General features: G+C 32.2%; 1 protein-coding gene across 1 annotated transcript in view; it reads right to left on the bottom strand.

The window, feature by feature from the left end:
• Atg1 (serine/threonine-protein kinase unc-51-like protein Atg1) overlaps nucleotides 1-19,676 on the bottom strand; it is a 109,897-nt gene that overhangs the window by 2,672 nt on the left and 87,549 nt on the right. The window contains exons 7-12 of the mRNA XM_075307546.1: nucleotides 17,099-17,238; nucleotides 16,851-17,015; nucleotides 3,823-3,994; nucleotides 2,685-3,748; nucleotides 2,461-2,597; nucleotides 2,082-2,217 (exon numbers count right to left, since the gene is read on the bottom strand). Coding sequence (XP_075163661.1) covers nucleotides 2,082-2,217; nucleotides 2,461-2,597; nucleotides 2,685-3,748; nucleotides 3,823-3,994; nucleotides 16,851-17,015; nucleotides 17,099-17,238 — 1,814 coding nt within the window. The remainder of the gene's footprint in view (nucleotides 1-2,081; nucleotides 2,218-2,460; nucleotides 2,598-2,684; nucleotides 3,749-3,822; nucleotides 3,995-16,850; nucleotides 17,016-17,098; nucleotides 17,239-19,676) is intronic.

Raw genomic sequence — 19,676 nt, 5'->3', positions numbered from 1 at the left:
CGCTCGAAGCAGGAATCGAACCCACGACCTTGTGTATGCAAGGCGGCCATTGCGCCACGGTGGCTCCCACTGCAGCATGAAAATCGACCCCAAAATAAAATTATAGCTCATTTTCACTTATGATTTAAAATCCTAACTGATGGAAAAATATTAAGTTAAAAAAATTAATAAAATAAATAAATATGTGTTACCGAGTACGAATCTCTTGGGAACACGGTTGCCACAGTAGGTAGAATTCTACCAAAAAATCAGATTTTTTATTGTTAGATGATTAGTTAGACTGGTAGATGTTTTGGTAAAATTTGCAAAATATACAACTTCAATTTTTTATAGAAATAAAAGTTTGACCAAATTTTCTATAGAAATAAAACTATGACCAAATTTCCTATACAAATTTTGGCAAAATCTTCTATAGGAATAAAATGTTGGCAAAATCTTTAAAAAAAATAAAATTTTGGCAAATTTTTACATAGAAGTTAAATTTTGGCAACATTTTCTACAGGAATAAAATTTTGACAAATTGTTCTATAGAAATAAAATTTTGACAAAATTTTCTATAGAAACAACATTTTGGCAAAATCTTTTATAAAAATAAAATTTTCTATTGAAATAAAATATTGGCAAAATTTGCTATAGAAATAAAATTTGTCCCAAAGTTTCTATAGAAATAAAATTTTTCGCAAAATTTTCAATAGAAATAAATTTGTTCGCAAAATTTTCAAAAGAAAAATATTTTTTCGCAAAATTTTCTATAGAAATAAATTTTTTTTCGCAAAATTTTCTATAGAAATAAAATTTTGATAAAATTTTCTATAGAATAAAATTTTGACAAAATTTTCTATAGAAATAACATTTTGGCAAAATCTTTTATAAAAATAAAATTTTCTATTAAAATAAAATATTGGCAAAATTTTCTATAGAAATAAAATTTGTCGCAAAAGTTTCTATAGAAATAAAATTTTTCGCAGAATTTTCTATAGAAATAAAATTTTTCGCAAAATTTTCAATAGAAATAAATTTGTTCGCAAAATTTTCAAAAGATTTTTTTTCGCAAAATTTTCTATAGAAATAAAATTTTGATAAAATTTTCTATAGAAATAAAATTTTGATAAAATTTTCTATAGAAAAAAAAATCAACAAAAAATTTGATCGAAAACTTCAAAATAAGATTTTTTTTTAAATTGTCATCAAATTTTGGTAGATTATTTCTGACACGAGTGGCTACCGTACTTGGGTATCGCGTTAGCCCACTTTTAGTGAGATAGACCTAAACTTCGGCCGAAGGCTATGGAAAAAAACAAATCTGAAGCTATACAATGTTTCACGGAACAAGAAAAGCATGTATAGTTGCTGCCTTTGTTAAATTCCAAGAGAAAATTGAAATTGGGATTAATTTCCATTCATTTCATTAAAACAAAAAAAAAAATTGGGGTTTATTTTCATAATGCAAACGGGCTCCAAAACTAAAATGAAGTTTCCCCCAAAAGACATAAAAATTGTGTGTTGGACTTTCCCATATAATTTTTGGGGTCCCTTGTCATTGATCTTAGCATGGAATCGAGCAGCACTCAGTGATAAGAAAGAAGTTCCATATCACAATGGACTGAATAGTCTAAGTGAGCCTGATACATCGGGCTGCCACCTATCCTAACCTAACCTAACCTACTTGATTTAGGTTTTGGGGCTAATTTTCATTGGGCCCATTTTCAATAGCGCTGGAAAAAGCAACCTTTGAAAAACTTAAAAACTCGACTTTTGCAAAGTTTGAAAATGTCGAAATTCAAATTTTGTCAAATTTTAAAGCTCGAAGTCAACGAAATCCTTATCGTTATGATAAAAAAAATATTAAAAGATTTGAGAATATACCATAAAAACGAACTAACAGCCTAACGATCATACACCAAAGCAAACAAATTTAGACTCGAAACAGCATAGGAGTTTCTAGGTTTACGCATAAAGGTTAATTTTCGAATATCGTGACGAGATAGCAACTCGTAAACTCCCAAAATTAATGCATTCATGATAGGAAATATGTAGGCTACACCCTTCAATGGTTGTAGGGCTATAAAAAGTGTACTTACATTTATTTAAAAGCATTTTATCTTGCGGATGATTACATTTCTGAACTAGTGAATGTAATAGAATGTGAGCGGTGTTGTAGCGTTCAAAGCAATTTTTGGTATTACTTAATAGCTCATCCAGAGCTGCCGCTTGACACTGAAAAGAAAAACGAAACAAAATTCATAATAAAACTGTAAAATTATTTGAGATTATGAAAAATTAAACTCCACAGCCACTTGAATAAGAAACAATTATCAGATCAACTTGTATTTTATTGAGCTAACTTCCATAAGTTATCACTACTAAATCTTTAAGTCAATATGGGTTAAGTGCAATTTAGGGCTCTGTCTGCCTCATTCAAATGGCCGCATTTGGTATATTAGAAACTATCATACTCACCATATCTAACGCATAATCGTATAGAATTTTATCAGCGGTTATATTAAAGGCATTGGCTTTCTGTAGCAAACCAGTGCCATTTAATTTCTTCGATTCGAATAAAATGCTGCGATATTTTGAATTCATTGTCAGCAAAGCTAAAGTGACCAACAAAACATAGAATAACTATAATTAGTAATGTTCTCAGGAATTAATTGAGTTATGTTTTTGTTATATATGCATACCATTTTTGACATTCGAGGAAGGTTTCAAGTTTCCACTTCGCAATTGTTGTGAGGCTAAATTTAAGCCAGACGATAAGAGTTGTAAAGCTCTAACCAACAATACTAAACGTTCGGCTCTCTTGCAATGTTCCGGGGCATGCGGTGGGATTTGTGGTTGTTCATTGGAAGCTGTAGCCATTAGAGCCGAAAGGGGAGCACATCGAGAATCGGCTACTTCCTGTATGCAATCGGTAAGGGCCAAAACAAAATTTAATTTTGACAAAGTTTCATTGTGTTCACGATCCATTAGAGTTTCCTCGGACAGTTCGGGAGCATGGAATGCATGCAAGTGATGATGGACATCGGATGAATTACCACTAGGACCACCGGGGCCATTTGTATCTAAAAGACTCTGTAGACCACCTGTGGCCCCAAGTTCGGGCAGCGTAAAAGCCCTTGGACCCAACATAGGATGTTGATTGTTATTCTCCGAAGATGAACCATTGCCAGAACCCAGTGAACCCATGGAACCAGGAGCCACCACCAATGTGGGACTACCCAATGTGGGTAGTTTTGTTAGAGCGGATGGAAGCACGGGTGAACTATGTCCGGAACGTCTGAGTGGCGATTGGGTTTGTCCACCGGGGCTAACTTGCCATGTGCATGGGGCCGAGGGTGGTGGAGTTTCCGATAATGAGCCACCGGATGTAGAACGATGCCGACCAGTGGGTGGTGTACCTATGGCAAATTGTACGGCTGGAGGTGATATTGAATTAATATCACTGCTGACACTGCTTTTGCGATGATCGGCCCTTTGCTTAACACTTATTGGCTGAGATCGGGGAATCTGTTGTGCTGCCGATGCTGTAGCTGAAAGTTTGGGTGAAGACACCTGCTCATTATCGGCTCGATAACGTACATGATTCTTATCGATTGGTGATGTACCAGTAGCCGCTGTATTATTTGAAGAATACCGACGCACTGGTGCTGGTACTGGCTTTGGTTCTGAAATTGGTAAAGTGCTAGGTCTTGTAGGACTGGATTGATTTTGACCGGCTGTTGCAGTAGTTTGTTTATTGGAATGCCTAAAAAGAAGGGAATTAAAAATCACAAAACTTATTACAAAAATCTATAAAATATTGTTTTAAGCTAAACTTACTTCTTTTCATAGTCTATAACATTTTGATCTTCTGGAAGATTTTTGGGTACTAAAACAAAATCATCAGAATCCTCATGAGATCCGGAAGAGTCTTCGGTATTATTTTCACTTTCACATAATATACCAACATTGGTAATGGTTGCACATATAGCAGGATTTTCCACCACTGATACTAAAACAGAAAAAAAAGGTTATCCATATATTTAAAAATTAATTGTTTTTCATTAGATTCATAATATAAATACTGTAAAACCTATCAGAAATTGACACCCATGCACGGTTGCCACTTGAGCCAAAAATAATCTACCAAAATTTGGAGCAAATTTTACCAAAAAACTACCAAACGAAAAGATCTTATTTTGTCAAAATTTTATTTCTAAACAAAATTTTGTCAAAATATTATTTCTATCGAAAATTTTTGCAAAATTTTATTTCTATAGAAAATTTTGTACAAATTTTATTTCTATAGAAAATTTTGTCAAAATATCATTTTTATAGAAAATTTTTAAGAAAATTATTTCTATAGAAAATTTTTGCAAATTGTACTTCTATAAAAAATTTTTGCAAACTTGTATTTCTATAGAAAATTTTTGCAAAATGTTATTCTATAGAAAATTTTTGCAAAATTTTATTTCTATAAAAAATTTTTGCAAAATTTTATTCGTTTTGTTATTGTTGGTTTTGTTCTTTAAGCATTGTTGTTGTTTTTTTATTGCAGCTTAAAACCATACATTGACTAAACTACAAGTGTAGCTTAACCAACAGAGGAAAAGAATGTTTGTCAAATTTATTTGGGCAAAGCCCTATAGACTGCAAGATGGTTGGATGGACGCACGTTTCGGAATTACCACATTCCTCATCAGCATCCTCTACTTGCAGCAAAACTATCAACCAATTATCAGAATAAATTCAGGAAAAGAGATATGTTTGTTTCGAATTTATTTCGGCATAAGCCGGCTATCAATGTAAAACCTTTTTTCGGAGGGTTCAAGTGTGGTTTTTGTTGGGTTTAATAAACTGCCTGAATTTATTCTGATAATTGGTTGATAGTTTTGCTGCAAGTAGAGGATGCTGATGAGGAATGTGGTAATTCCGAAACGTGCGTCCATCCAACCATCTTGCAGTCTATAGGGCTTTGCCCAAATAAATTTGACAAACATTCTTTTCCTTGTTGGTTAAGCTACACTTGTAGTTTAGTCAATGTATGGTTTTAAGCTGCAATAAAAAAACAACAAAATTTTATTTCTATAAAAAATTTTTGCAAAATTTTATTTCTACAGAAAGTTTTTGCAAAATTTTATTTCTATAGAAAGTTTTTGCAAAATTTTATTTCTATAGAAAAATTTTGCAAAATTTTATTTCTATAGAAAGTTTTTGCAAAATTTTATTTCTATAGAAAGTTTTTGCAAAATTTTATTTCTATAGAAAGTTTTTGCAAAATTTTATTTCTATAGAAAATTTTTGCAAAATTTTATTTCTATAGAAATTTTTTGCAAAATTTTGCTTCTATAGAAAATTTTAGCAAAATTTTATTCCTATAGAAAATTTTTACAAAATTTTATTTCTATAGAAAATTTTTGCAAAATTTTGCTTCTATAGAAAATTTTGTCAAAATTTTATTTCTATAGAAAATTTTGTCAAAATTTTATTTCTATAGAAAAATTTGTCAAAATTTTATTTCTATAGAAAAATTTGTCAAAATTTTATTTCTATAGAAATTTTTGTCAAAATTTTATTTCTATAGAAAATTTTGTCAAAATTTTATTTCTATAGAAAATTTTGTCAAAATTTTATATCTATAGAAAATTTTGTCAAAATTTTATATCTATAGAAAATTTTGTACGTCTTAGTGTTGAACAGGAATATTTTGCAAAATGTACCAAAACATGAAAAATTCTCCGAATCTACGAAACAATTTTTTTAAATTTTAAATTGTTGGCAGAATTCTACCAACTGTGGTATCCGTGCACCCATGACCGTTTCAATTTTTGTCCATATTATGAGATAATGTATTAAACGTCTCACAAACATTATCCATTTTTTGAAAGGTATCTGTTCATTTTGTGTATTGGAAATTTTAACAACTAAATAAAATCTGACCATACACAAAAAAAAAAATTTTCTGATTCAATCACGAAATTAATTGATCCAATTAATTTTTTAATTGAAATGTCTTCAATCACAGAAATGATAGTATCAATTAAAAAATTAATTGAAGGTCAATTAAAAAATTAATTGATCCAATTAAAAAATTAATTGATACTATTAATTTTTGTGATTGATTTTTGTTTCAATTAAAAAATTTGTTGATTCAATTAAATTTTTAATTGAATATTTTTTAAAACTCAATTAAAATTTTAATTGGAAAATTTTTCGTGAAATTTTTTTCTGTGTACCTATTTATCGATATCATTATATTATCAAAATCCAATAGATTATCGACAGTCTATTACTAGTAATTTCTAAAAAGTGATTGAAATCAGAATCAAAAAATAATGTTACGATTTTTTTTTTCAAAAATTTAGAGTCTTAATGTGCACGATTTATATTGGGGGAAAATTAACAATTCGATTTTTTAGTTTTAATTTTGGACAATAGATTATCGACAGTTCTGAAAAGTGATTGAAACCAGAATTAAAAAAATAACTTTACGATTCATTAAAAAATTTAGACGTTTAATATTGGGGGAAAATCAATTTGACTTTTTAGTTTTAAATTTGAACAAGGAGCCTTTCGATCTTTTCGGTCATTGCAAACCAATTTCAAAGCCCAATAATCGATTCTTGAACAAAATTTAATGGATTTTTTATAATTACAAATTAAATAAAACAAATAGTATTAGCAGCTCGGTTTTTTGAAATTATTATCGAAAATCGATAAACTTATGTGTATTTTAGTAAACAAAACATCAGTTTCCTGATTTTTTTTTCTAGAAAACCGATAAGTATATCAACAGTCGATTATAGATTTTAGTATCGAAAACATCAATTTCCGAACTTTTTTCAAATTTTAGAAAGGCTAAATTTATCGTTGGTGAATTTAAAGGAGACTATTTAATTTCAAGTGAATTGATTATCGATAGTGAATTAGTGTATTTTTAACATCTACTTTTCGTTTTTTTTATTTTCTAATATTTAGGAAGTTTCAACATTGATGCTACAATTTGGAATTTCCACGTTTATTATTGGGGAAAAATTTACAGTTCAATTTTTTTCTTTACGGTCATTGCTAAACAACTCCAGTTTTGAAATTAATCGATTTTTGAGCACATTTGAAAATTTATTTATTTATTCAGTCTTTGGATAATTCACAATATAATCCTTACAGACTCGCTAATTTCTAATTTGTATATATACTTCTAAAATGTTCTACTTAAAAATGTACTAATTTCTAAAATAAAATACATCCAGAATTTGATCAAAATCTTTTAAAGGAACGGATAGATCAATATTACAATTTAAATTTATTGAATTAAATTCTCTCAAAGCTCTTGTAATAGGCTCATTGCAAGCATAATTATTCCTATGCATAGGTACATGAAAGTATTGGAAAAATCTTAAACTCCTAGCAGGAACATTGAAGCCAATTTCACGAAGCAAAAGCGGGCAATCAATATAACCATTAATTAACTTATACAAAAATAATAATGAATCTTTCTTTCTCCTATTGGCCAAAGTCTCCAAATGTATGAGCCTACATCTGGATTCATACTCAGGAAGAGTTTCAGTAAAACGAAGACTTATTAGTGCAAACTTTATGAATTTCTTTTGCAATCTCTCAACTCTATCAGAAATACCAACAGTATACGGGTTCCAGACCATTGACGCATATTCCAACTTTGATCTGACAAACGAAGTATATAAAATCTTGCGGGTATATGGACTGATGAAATCCTTACTATTCCTTTTAATAAATGCAAAAGTAGAATATGCCTTAGGCAAGATATAATCAATATGGGATTTGAAATTTAGCTTACTATCAAAATGAACACCTAGATCTAAGATCCTATCAATCACTTTCAAAGACTGATCATGAATGCAATAATTCGAAGAAACGCGCATATTACCCCGACAATAAGGAAGAAAATAACACTTCTCAACATTCAACGGCAAATGATTCTCACTACACCAAACAGCAAGCCTATTCAAGTCATCCTGAAGCAGTAACGTGTCCTCTAAACATGATACATTCAAAAATATCTTAATATCATCTGCGTAGATCAAATACTTAGCAAAACGAAAACATTTACCTATGTCATTAATAAATAAAATAAAAAGTAAAGGCCCTAAAATACTACCTTGGGGAACACCCGAAGTAGCAACATATAAATAAGAGCTTACTCCATTGAATGATACATAACATCGCCTTCCATTCAAATATGACTTAAACCACCTTACAATCAATGAAGTTCATGGCATACTTTATCAAACGCCTTACAAAAGTCCAAGTATAATGCATCCACCTGGTAACCATCCTCAAAGTACGAAATACAAGTTCTCGTAAACGAAACTAGATTAGTTACAGTCGAGCGATTCGTCATGAAACCATGCTGAGCAACGCTAATGTACGGATTAATAAAATGGTATATATGATCGTGAATAACATATTCAAATAATTTTGAAATATTCGACAATTTAGAAATAGGTCTATAATTACAAACATTATTCCTATGTCCCGACTTATAAATAGGTGTAATAGAAGTTAACTTCCAACAATCCAAAAACAATCCACACTCCAAAGAGAAATTAAGCATAAGCATTAGCGGAAAGCAAACAGTGGAACCAACACACTTCAGAAAGTGTGCTGCAATACCATCAGCATCAGACTTCCTAGAGTCTTTCAATTTCTCCAACGAAGATAAAATATCAAGCTCTGATACCTTAAAGAAATTAATATTACTCAAGGTATCAACATTATCAATACTACAATAGGAATTCAAACTACTAGTATGGAAATTTGACTTAAAAAAATCAGCAAAAAGATTAACCTGTTCACTGGACAGATTAGCTCTCCTATCTCCTAGAAACATAACCGATGGATAATCACTATTGGATTTCTTCGACTTGATGTAATGCCAAAAAGCCTTAGGATTAGAACCAATTCTGTTCTCAAAATCCAAAATATACTGACGGTATAGAAATTTATTTAGAAAAGCGAACTCTCTTGAATAATATTCAAACATTCGTTTACTTTCGGCCGAATTAGAAGAAATGAACATCTTTCTATATTTATTTCTCAGATTTCTAAGCTTCTTTAATCCTGGTGTATACCACGGGTGTCTCGGCGAAATTGGCTTCATCTTAGGAATATTATTGCTACAAATTGTGTGCATTACATCCAGAAATATATTATAACATTCATGCAGTAATCTATCTTTAAACATAGCTATCCAATCAATATCAGCAATTAACTTATTGATTAAAATAAAATCACATCTATTGAAATCATAGTTAATCATATCATGGCATCGAACAGATTCGAAAACAAGGAAATCTAACTTTAATATTAATGGTACATGATGCATTCCCTTAGGACTAAATGGGTTGACATTCCTCAATAGAAAAATTTAAATTCTTAGAAATAAAGACTAAATCTAAGATTTTAAGAAGACTATTATTATAACAATTAATTTGTTCCAAATCAAGATTATACATAGCATCTATAAAGTTAATCTCATGCTCATCATTAACATTAGTAGCATAAAGAACTTTAGATTCATCCAGAACTGACCAGACTAATTTATTTAAATTAAAATCGCCCAGAATTACACAACCATCCATATCGTTCTTTGGAACTATCTCATTAATATTACACAAATGCGAATCATACAAATTGCAATCACTGTTAGGCGGAATATATGACGCAAATATAAAGAAAGCGCCATTCAAACCATCAACGCGTACACATAATTGATCCAAAATAGTATCATTATTAGGAAGGTCTACTAGAACAGACTTAAACCTTTTAGAAATCGCAATTAAAACACCTCCCCCACGCGTAAAACCAGTTCTGGATGCATCACGATCCTTACGGAAAATACTATAGAGATTTAAATCAAAAAATTCACCATCACTGAAGTCAGAGTTGAGCCACGTTTCAACCAATACAAAAACGTTATAAGATGATTGCGATGAGAACATAATACAAGAATCAGCTTTCGTTCGCATTCCAGATACATTTTGAAAATAAATGCTAATTGAGTTAGAGTAAGTATTTACTTTGCTAGATTTATGTTTGGGACATTTTGAAAAAAATCAAATGGTCTAATTCGTACATTTGCTGGCCATAACGCAGGTTCTTTAATACTTTCATAATATTCCGGGGAAATACCAAGTTTAAAATTAATACTCCTCAATTCAGAAACATTTACGTCTTTTTTAACTAATTTGTAACAAGCAATATGAGAGACTTCAATCTTTAGATTCTTCTGCACATAATTAATAATATCTTGCTCAGTAGTCGATGACTTAAAAGATGATAAATGGACCCATTTTTTACGTACGATAACTTGTAAATCGCTACTATCACGCTCACCAATTACAGCATTGTTAACACGCTTTTTATTACGATTTGTATTTGTCCATTTGTCAACTTGATTATCTGTAGGATTTAATGTTGCTGATGAATATGTAGCTATGTTATCTACATCATCTCTTGATACTTGGATAACAGTGGGTTTACCAACGCGAGAGGTGGAAGGCGAAGAGTTATTAGATAAATGAGTAGCATTCAAAACCAAACGATTCTCTTTAGCAGGCATCACAACAGCAGCAGCAGCATCAACGAAAACTTCGTTCTCATTAACGTGAGAATTCTGTACACTAACAATTCCATCATTCAACTCAAGTGTATTCGAAGAGATATATGATTGCATTTGGACAACGGTCTCAGAAGCATCCACACACGACGATGTAGTCAAACCAGTATTTGGACAGACATGAGATGTATTACTTGCATTATTAGCGTTTTTATATACATTAGAACTTATGAGAGAGCCAATTATGCTCTTGAGCTCTCTAATCTCAGCCGAAAGTAAAGACACAGCATTAACAATATCAGACGCAGCAACAATGCATCCATTACAATTAAAAACGACATTTGTTAGCTTTTTAGTTGCATCTAGTGCAGAACAATCTTCCACGTCAGAGCAAAAATAATGATATTTTAATTTACAAATATTACATGTAACGAATTTTTTAGATTGTAGCGAATTAAAGCACTTAGCGCAGAGAGTTTTTGGCGGCGCCGTTGACATAATGCACGTCAATAGAGAACAACAGTCAGAGACAAAACTAATTTAATTGTTTTTTTATACTAATAGCTAAGGCTATCGGTTTACTTTATAAAATTGTTATCGAAAATCGTTTAGAATAACAACAGTCGATTAGAGTATTTTACTAAACAAAACCATGGACAATGGTGGATTAGTATATTTTAGTAGACAAAAATCTACTTTTCGATTTTTTTCATATTTTAGAAAGTTTCAAATTGCTTCAATTTGGAAAAAGTTAAAAGTCAATTTTTTTATGTAGTTGCAAAACATCATTAGATTTAAAAGTCGATAATCGTTTTTGAAATTGACAGTACCTACTATTGGAAATCGGTTTTGGTAATTTAACATATTTTACTGAAGAAAACATCGACTCGATTATTTTAAATTTGTCCCTTCGATTTTTTTCGTTTTTTCGAACTCGAAAGTCTCTTATACGATATTGAACACATTTTATAATCGAGATGAAGCATTTTCGAACTTCTATTGGTGTATTTTAACACATAGGTTAGGTGTTTTTGTTCGTTTTAATATTTTAGAAAGTCTACATCTCACCGATACAAATCTAGGAAAAGTAAACACTTCTAAAGCCTCTTATTCGATTTCGAACACATTTTATAATCGATTACAATCAATGAACTTCGGTTAGTCTATTTTAGCAACTTAAATAGTTGACTTTTGCTCTTTTTCATATTTTAGGAAGTCTAAATTTCTCTTTCTCAAAATTGAAAAAAAATCAAAACTTTCTGTTTTATATTAATTTTGGGCTATTCGATTTTTTGTTGTAATTGTAGCAGCTGGAATAAACTGAAGACTTCGCTTCGGCTTCAATACAACCGATAGCTTTGGCCTCCTTATGATAGCTTCCCAGTCAGAAACAAGTATATACGGCCGTAAGTTCGGCCAGGCCGAAACTTATGTACCCTCCATCATGGATTGCGTAGAAACTTCTTCTAAACACTGCCATCCACAATCGAATTACTTAAGTTGCGGTAACGCTTGCCGATGGCAAGGTATCTTAAAACCTCCTAACACCATCTTCTAAATTGTATGTAAGTCCATACGTGGTATATATTAAATCAATAAAGATCGACCCAATACGTATATAATTCAGTTTGACAAAGTAGACATAAAATGTTGACAAAATTTTCTACAGAAATTAAATTTTAACAAAATTTTCTATAGAAATAAAATTTTCACAAAATTTTCTATAGAAATAAAAATTTTGACAAAATATTCTATAGAAAGAAAATTTTGACCAAAATTTCTACAGAAATAAAATTTTAACAAAATTTTCTCGAGTGGCAACCATGATTATGAACCGAATAAAATTTGAACAAAATTTTCTATAGAAATAAAATTTTGACAAAATTTCTATCGAAATAAAATTTTGAAAATGATGAAAATTTTATTATGAACCGAATAAAATTTTAACAAAATTTTCTCTAGAAATAAAATTTTGACAAAATTTTCTATAGAAATAACATTTTGACAAAATTTTCTATAGAAATAAAATTTTGGTAGATTATTTTTGGCTCTAGTGGCAACCATGATTATGAACCGATATGGACCAATTTTTGTGTGATTGGACCAATTTTGGTATGGTTGTTAGCGACCATATACTAACACCACGTTCCTAATTTGAACCGGATCGGATGAATTTTGCTCCTCCAAGAGGCTCCGGAGGTCAAATCTGGAGAACGTTTTATATGGGGGCTATATATAATTATGGACCGATATGGACCAATTCTGGCACGGTTGTTAAAGATCATATACTAACACCATGTTCCAAATTACAACCGGCTTGGATGAAATTTGCTTCTCTTGGAGACTTCGCAAGCCAAATCTAGGGATCGGTTTATATGGGGGTTATATATAATTATGGACCGATGTGGACCAATTTTTGCATGATTGTTAGAGACCATATACCAACACCATGTACCAAATTTCAGCCGGATCGGATGAAATATGCTTCTCTTAGAGGCTCCACAAACCAAATCTGGGGATCGGTTTATATGGGGGCTATATATAATTATGAACCGATGTGGACCAATTTTTGCATGGTTGTTAGAGACCATATACCAACATCATGTACCAAATTTCAGCCGGATCGGATGAAATTTTCTTCTCTTTGAGGCTCCGCAAGCCAAATCTGGGGATCGGTTTACATGGGGGCTATATATAATTATGGACCGATGTGGACCAATTTTTGCATGGTTGTTAGAGACCATATACCAACACCATCTACCAAATTTCAGCCGGATCGGATGAAATTTGCTTCTCTTTTAGGCTCCGCAAGCCAAATCTGGGGATCGGTTTATATGGGGGCTATATATAATTATGGACCGATGTGGACCAATTTTTGCACGGTTGTTAGAGACCATATACCAACGCCATGTACCAAATTTCAGCCGGATCGGATGAAATTTGCTTCTCTTTTAAGCTCCGCAAGCCAAATCTGGGGATCGGTTTATATGGGGGCTATATATAATTATGGACCGATGTGGACCAATTTTTGGATGGTTGTTAGAGACCATATACCAACACCATGTACCAAATTTCAGCCGGATCGGATGAAATATGCTTCTGTTAGAGGCTCCACAAGCCAAATCTGAGGGTCCTTTTATATGGGGGCTATACGTAAAAGTGGACCGATATGGCCCATTTTCAATACCATCCGACCTACATCGATAACAACTACTTGTGCCAAGTTTCAAGTCGATAGCTTGTTTCGTTCGGAAGTTAGCGTGATTTCAACAGACGGACGTACGGACGGACGGACATGCTTAGATCGACTCAGAATTTCACCACGACCCAGAATATATATACTTTATGGGGTCTTAGAGCAATATTTCGATGTGTTACAAACGGAATGACAAAGTTAATATACACCCATCCTATGATGGAGGGTATAAAAAACCATCGGAAAAGCGTTGTAAAAGCATTGTAGACGGTTGATACACGGTGGAAAAAAACGTTGTTACAACCCCAAAATGATAACATCATTCTACGGTGTATCGATCGTATCAAAGCGTCATGAAAACAATATTTTATACGCTTTTTCGATTGTTTAACGAACGCTTTGACAACCCCAAAATGATAACATCGTTATACGGCGTATCGATGGTTTTTACAACCAATAAAAAGCACTGAAAATTTAAATTGAAGTTTTTAATTTGACTATATATTTTCCATTCAAAAAACCAAAGGTACACTAAAAAAGTGAACCCTCGAGGACACTAAAGTCACTTTAACTCTACTTTATCTCATGAACCTATTGTGTTTTGTGAAAGTAAGGGAATTACATTAATAATTTTTTTTGCGTAGGTTGGTTAAATGGACTAAAAAAGGGGAAAAGTTATTCACAAATGTCCCTATTTCAAACAAAATACTTAAGAATTTCTTAAAATTTGTACATTTTACCCCAAATGCGCCAAAAGAACATTCTTGCAATTTTGAACTTCAATTTTTTCCTTCAAACAACGAAATTATCTTTAAAATGTGAAAAAAATTTTGTCTAAAAAATTTCTTGAATTAGTCGAAAAATATCTGTGGACTTATGACAAAACCTCATAACACGAGATAGAACAAAAAAACAAATAAAAATAAATGCTTATTTAACTTCAGTTGTGTCGTTTTTTAGTCAGATTATGATCAGGATTCAATGCGACAAAACACATAGATGTGTTTCTTTTTTTGTTTGTTTGTTTTTTTTTTTTAATAAAATTTCATATGACCAAAAAAGTCGGTAATTCCTAACTTTCTCTAAAAATAAGCTATCGAAAAGATCTATCACATAAATATTAAACATTTTCCAGATCTTTTCTACAGAAGTTTTTGAGACCCCATATAGGTGTATTTTCGATTCCCTGTAAAATTGAGTTTTTAGACTTATGGGGTTTTATCATAAATCCACAGATACGCTCTTATATTTGTGAAATCAGCGTTTAGTTTAGTTAAAACTTTGTACAGTTGACTAAATTTGTAAAATTTACCAAAATTGTTCTTCCTGGTAGGTTCACTGTTTATTTATATGAAAAATTCAATTCAAATGAAAAATGAATATTATCCTATTCTAAATCAATTCATATCAACAGCAATACCTCCATTATTCATAAAAAAAGCTTAAGCATTGAAGGAAAATGCATTTTTAACGATAATTTTATGGAAAATATACTTTTTAAAAACCGTCAATTAATTTGTTTAGCAAGCGTTGTTTCAACGTTAGTTTCCAACGTTGTTACAACGCTCAATATTTATAACCATCAGGAATTTCTGACTGGGTTATTATTCCAGGCTCACTCAGACAATTGAGTCCACTTCTTTCTGTTCAATGAGTGCTGCCCGAGTCTATGGCATGAGACCTCCTCTTTATAGCCGAGATCGAACGGTGGATTTAAGTGAGAAACCACACTTGGAGAAGATTTGAAAAACACAGAAATGTCACAAGCATTAGTGAAAATCAACTGAAAAACTTTTTGGTGTTGGACCGAAACTATGACTACGCAATTTATTTAACTATTACTGTTAATAGAATGAAATGGTACGTTGGTTTAATTACGTCAGCGTTCTCTACTAGAGCCTGCTGCCATATATTTTGAAGCTTTTGCTGAAAATCACGTACGTTATTATCGACATGGACAACTTTCTATTAATAAATTATGACAGCTATGGTTGTTTGCTCGATTTTCTAATACATGGAAAGTCGATTAGTTAAATTTCAGTAGTCATCACAATTTTTGACCAATATCGAGACTTTGAATTCTTCCTCGAAAATTAAAAAGAGAAATACAAAAGTCAGCCACAGGTTTTTCGGGGCACAAACTCGAAAAGCCGAATAATTGCGTTAAATTCAAAATATGTCTATTCGATCAAATCGAACCCCCTATTTTCCAATTAATCGCAAAATTAATTTTTCAATTTTGATATTTCTGATGTTTTTCATGTTGGGTATTTTGTTGAAATATAGTATACTCCGAGTTCTAGCTAGGCCCGTCCCCTATGACAGAGGAGAAGATTTGAAAAACACAGAAATGTCACAAGCATTAGTGAAAATCAACTGAAAAACTTTTTGGTGTTGGACCGAAAGTATGACTACGCAATTTATTTAACTATTACTGTTAATAGAATGAAATGGTACGTTGGTTTAATTACGTCAGCGTTCTCTACTAGAGCCTGCTGCCATATATTTTGAAGCTTTTGCTGAAAATCACGTACGTTATTATCGACATGGACAACTTTCTATTAATAAATTATGACAGCTATGGTTGTTTGCTCGATTTTCTAATACATGGAAAGTCGATTAGTTAAATTTCAGTAGTCATCACAATTTTTGACCAATATCGAGACTTTGAATTCTTCCTCGAAAATTAAAAAGAGAAATACAAAAGTCAGCCACAGGTTTTTCGGGGTACAAACTCGAAAAGCCGAATAATTGCGTTTAATTCAAAATATGTCTATTCGTTCAAATTGAACCCCCGATTTTCCAATTAATCGCAAAATTAATTTTTCAATTTTTCAATTTTGATATTTCTGATGTTTTTCATGTTGGGTATTTTGTTGAATTTTGTTGAAATATAGTATACTCCGAGTTCTAGCTCGGCCCGTCCCCTATGACAGAGGCTTTAAAATTTAAATATCCAGCTTTTTGACGCTTTGGATAAATTTTAGTACATACTAAAAAAAAAGAACAAATGCGTTTTCCTATACAGATCTTTCTTTTGTGTGGTCCGTGCATACGTGTACTATTTATACCTACCAGCATTTTCATCTGGAACATCCTCCTCTGGTTCTGATCGTTGATGCTGTAACTGTTGTTGTTGTTTCTGTTGTAGTTGCAGTTGTTGTTCAAGTTGTTGCTGTAATGGACTTTTGACTTTTGTAGGTGGCGTTGTTCCCATAGCCAATGAAGCTGGTATATCTCCTTAAAAGAAAAACACAATTTGAATATTTAATAGAATATATAAACAAAGAAATAATTTCGATTTATATTGGTATTAAGCATACCTCCTGGCGATGTAACCGCTTTTTTGCCTTGCAAGAAACGATGAGTGAAAAAACTTTCGAAAGAAATTCTGTCCTTGGCATTGCGCCGCAACAGGCACAATAACAAATCACGTAAGTCGGGCGACACACCATTAGGTATTCTGCAAATATGAACAAAAACAAAACAAAAAACACATTAATATAGATGTCTATATATCGTATAGAAAATAAAAGACGTAAAACAAAATAAAAACACATTAAAAATTATAATATTTTATTAATTTAAGCTACACACAAAAAATATTTTTTGTCTTCAATCAAGAAATTAATTGATCCAATCAATTATACCCTCCACCATAGGATGGGGGTATATTAACTTTGTCATTCCGTTTGTAACACATCGAAATATTGCTCTAAGACCCCATAAAGTATATATATTCTGGGTCGTGGTGAAATTCTGAGTCGATCTGAGCATGTCCGTCCGTCTGTCTGTTAAAATCACACTAACTTCCGAACGAAACAAGCTATCAACTTGAAACTTGGCACAAGTAGTTGTTATTGATGTAGTTCGGATGGTATTGCAAATGGACTATATCGGTCCACTTTTACGTATAGCCCCCATATAAACGGACCCCCAAATTTGGCTTGCCGATCCTTTAAGAGAAGCAAATTTCATCCGATCCGGCTGAAATTTGGTACATGGTGTTAGTATATGGTCTCTAACAACTATGCAAAAATTGGTCCACATCGGCCCATAATTATATATAGCCCCCATATAAACCGATCACCAGATTTGACCTCCGGAGCCTCTTGGAAGACCAAAATTCATCTGATTCAGTTGAAATTTGGTACGTGGTGTTAATATATGGCCTCAAACACCAATGCAAAAATTGGTCGAAATCGGTTTATAATTATATATAGCCCCCATATAAACCGATCCCCAGATTTGCCTCCGGAGCCCCTTGGAAGAGCAAAATTCAACCGATTCGTTTGAAATTTGGTACGTGATGTTAGTATATGGTATCCAACAACCATGCAGGAATTGATTCATATCAGTCCATAATTATATATAGCCCCCATATAAATCGATCCCCAGATTTTACCTCCGGTGCCTTTTGGAGAAGCAAAAGTCATCCGATCTGGTTGAAATTTGGTACGTGGTGGTAGTATATGATATTTAACGACCATGCCAAAAGTGGTCCATAATCATATATAGCCCCCATATAAACCGATCCCCCGATTTGTCTTGCGAAGCCTCTAATAGAAGGAAATTTCATCCGATCTGGCTGAATTTTGGTATATGGTGTTAGTATATGGTCTGTAGCAACCATGCAAAAATTGGTCCACATCAGTCCATAATTATATATAGCCCCCATATAAACCGATCACCAGATTTGACCTCCGGAGCCTCTTGGAAGACCAAAATTCATCTGATTCAGTTGAAATTTGGTACGTGGTGTTAATATATGGCCTCAAACACCAATGCAAAAATTGGTCGAAATCGGTTTATAATTATATATAGCCCCCATATAAACCTATCCCCAGATTTGACCTCCGGAGCCCTTTGGAAGAGCAAAATTCAACCGATTCGGTTGAAATTTGGTACGTGATGTTAGTATATGGTATCCAACAACCATGCAGGGATTGGTTCATATCAGTCCATAATTATATATAGCCCTCATATAAATCGATCCCCAGATTTTACCTCCGGTGCCTTTTGGAGAAGCAAAAGTCATCCGATCTGGTTGAAATTTGGTACGTGGTGGTAGTATATGATATTTAACAACCATTCCAAAAGTGGTCCATAATCATATATAGCCCCCATATAAACCGATCCCGAGATTTGGTTTTGGAGCCACTTGGAGGAGCAAATTTCATCCGAGTCAGTTGAAATTTGGTACATTGTGCTAGTATATGGCCGTTAACAACCATGCCTAATTAGGTCTATATCGGTCTATAGTTCTATATAGCCATATTAAGTTCATAATTGTATATAGCCCACATATAAGCGACCCCATATTTCAATTCTAGCTCTCTACGTACCGTGCAAAAGTCCATGTCGATTCGTAATTATTGGTAGACTTACCTATACATAACTTCTTTGTCTAATGTATACCACGTATGGACTAACTCACAATTTAGAAAACGATGTTAAGAAGTTTTAAGATACCACAACCCAAGTAATTCGATTGTGGATGACAGTCTTTCGTAGAAGTTTCTACGCAATCCATGGTAGAGGGTACATAAGATTCGGCCTGGCCGAACTTACGGCCGTATATACTTGTTTTTTATTGAAATGTTTTCAATCACAGAAATGATGGTATCAATCATCAAAGTCAATTACACATTAAAAGAAAATAAAAAAATAATTGATACAGCTAATTTTTATGTTTCAATTAAAAAATTTGTTGAATTAATTAAATTTTTAATTGAAAATTTTTTAAAACTCAATTAAAATTTTTATTGGAAAATTTTTCGTCTTATTTTTTTCTGTGTAGAACACATTCCATCCTATGGCGGAGGGTAAAAACAAATAAAACAAAATGTAAAACAATAACCAACAACCCATGAATGAATATTTCGTCTTAAGATTTTTTAA

Source organism: Haematobia irritans, chromosome 4 (assembly GCF_050003625.1).
Source record: "Haematobia irritans isolate KBUSLIRL chromosome 4, ASM5000362v1, whole genome shotgun sequence".
NCBI classification, from domain to species: domain Eukaryota; kingdom Metazoa; phylum Arthropoda; class Insecta; order Diptera; family Muscidae; genus Haematobia; species Haematobia irritans.
Note: the sequence above shows the minus strand (reverse complement) of the source record. Positions and strands in the feature narration are given on the sequence as shown.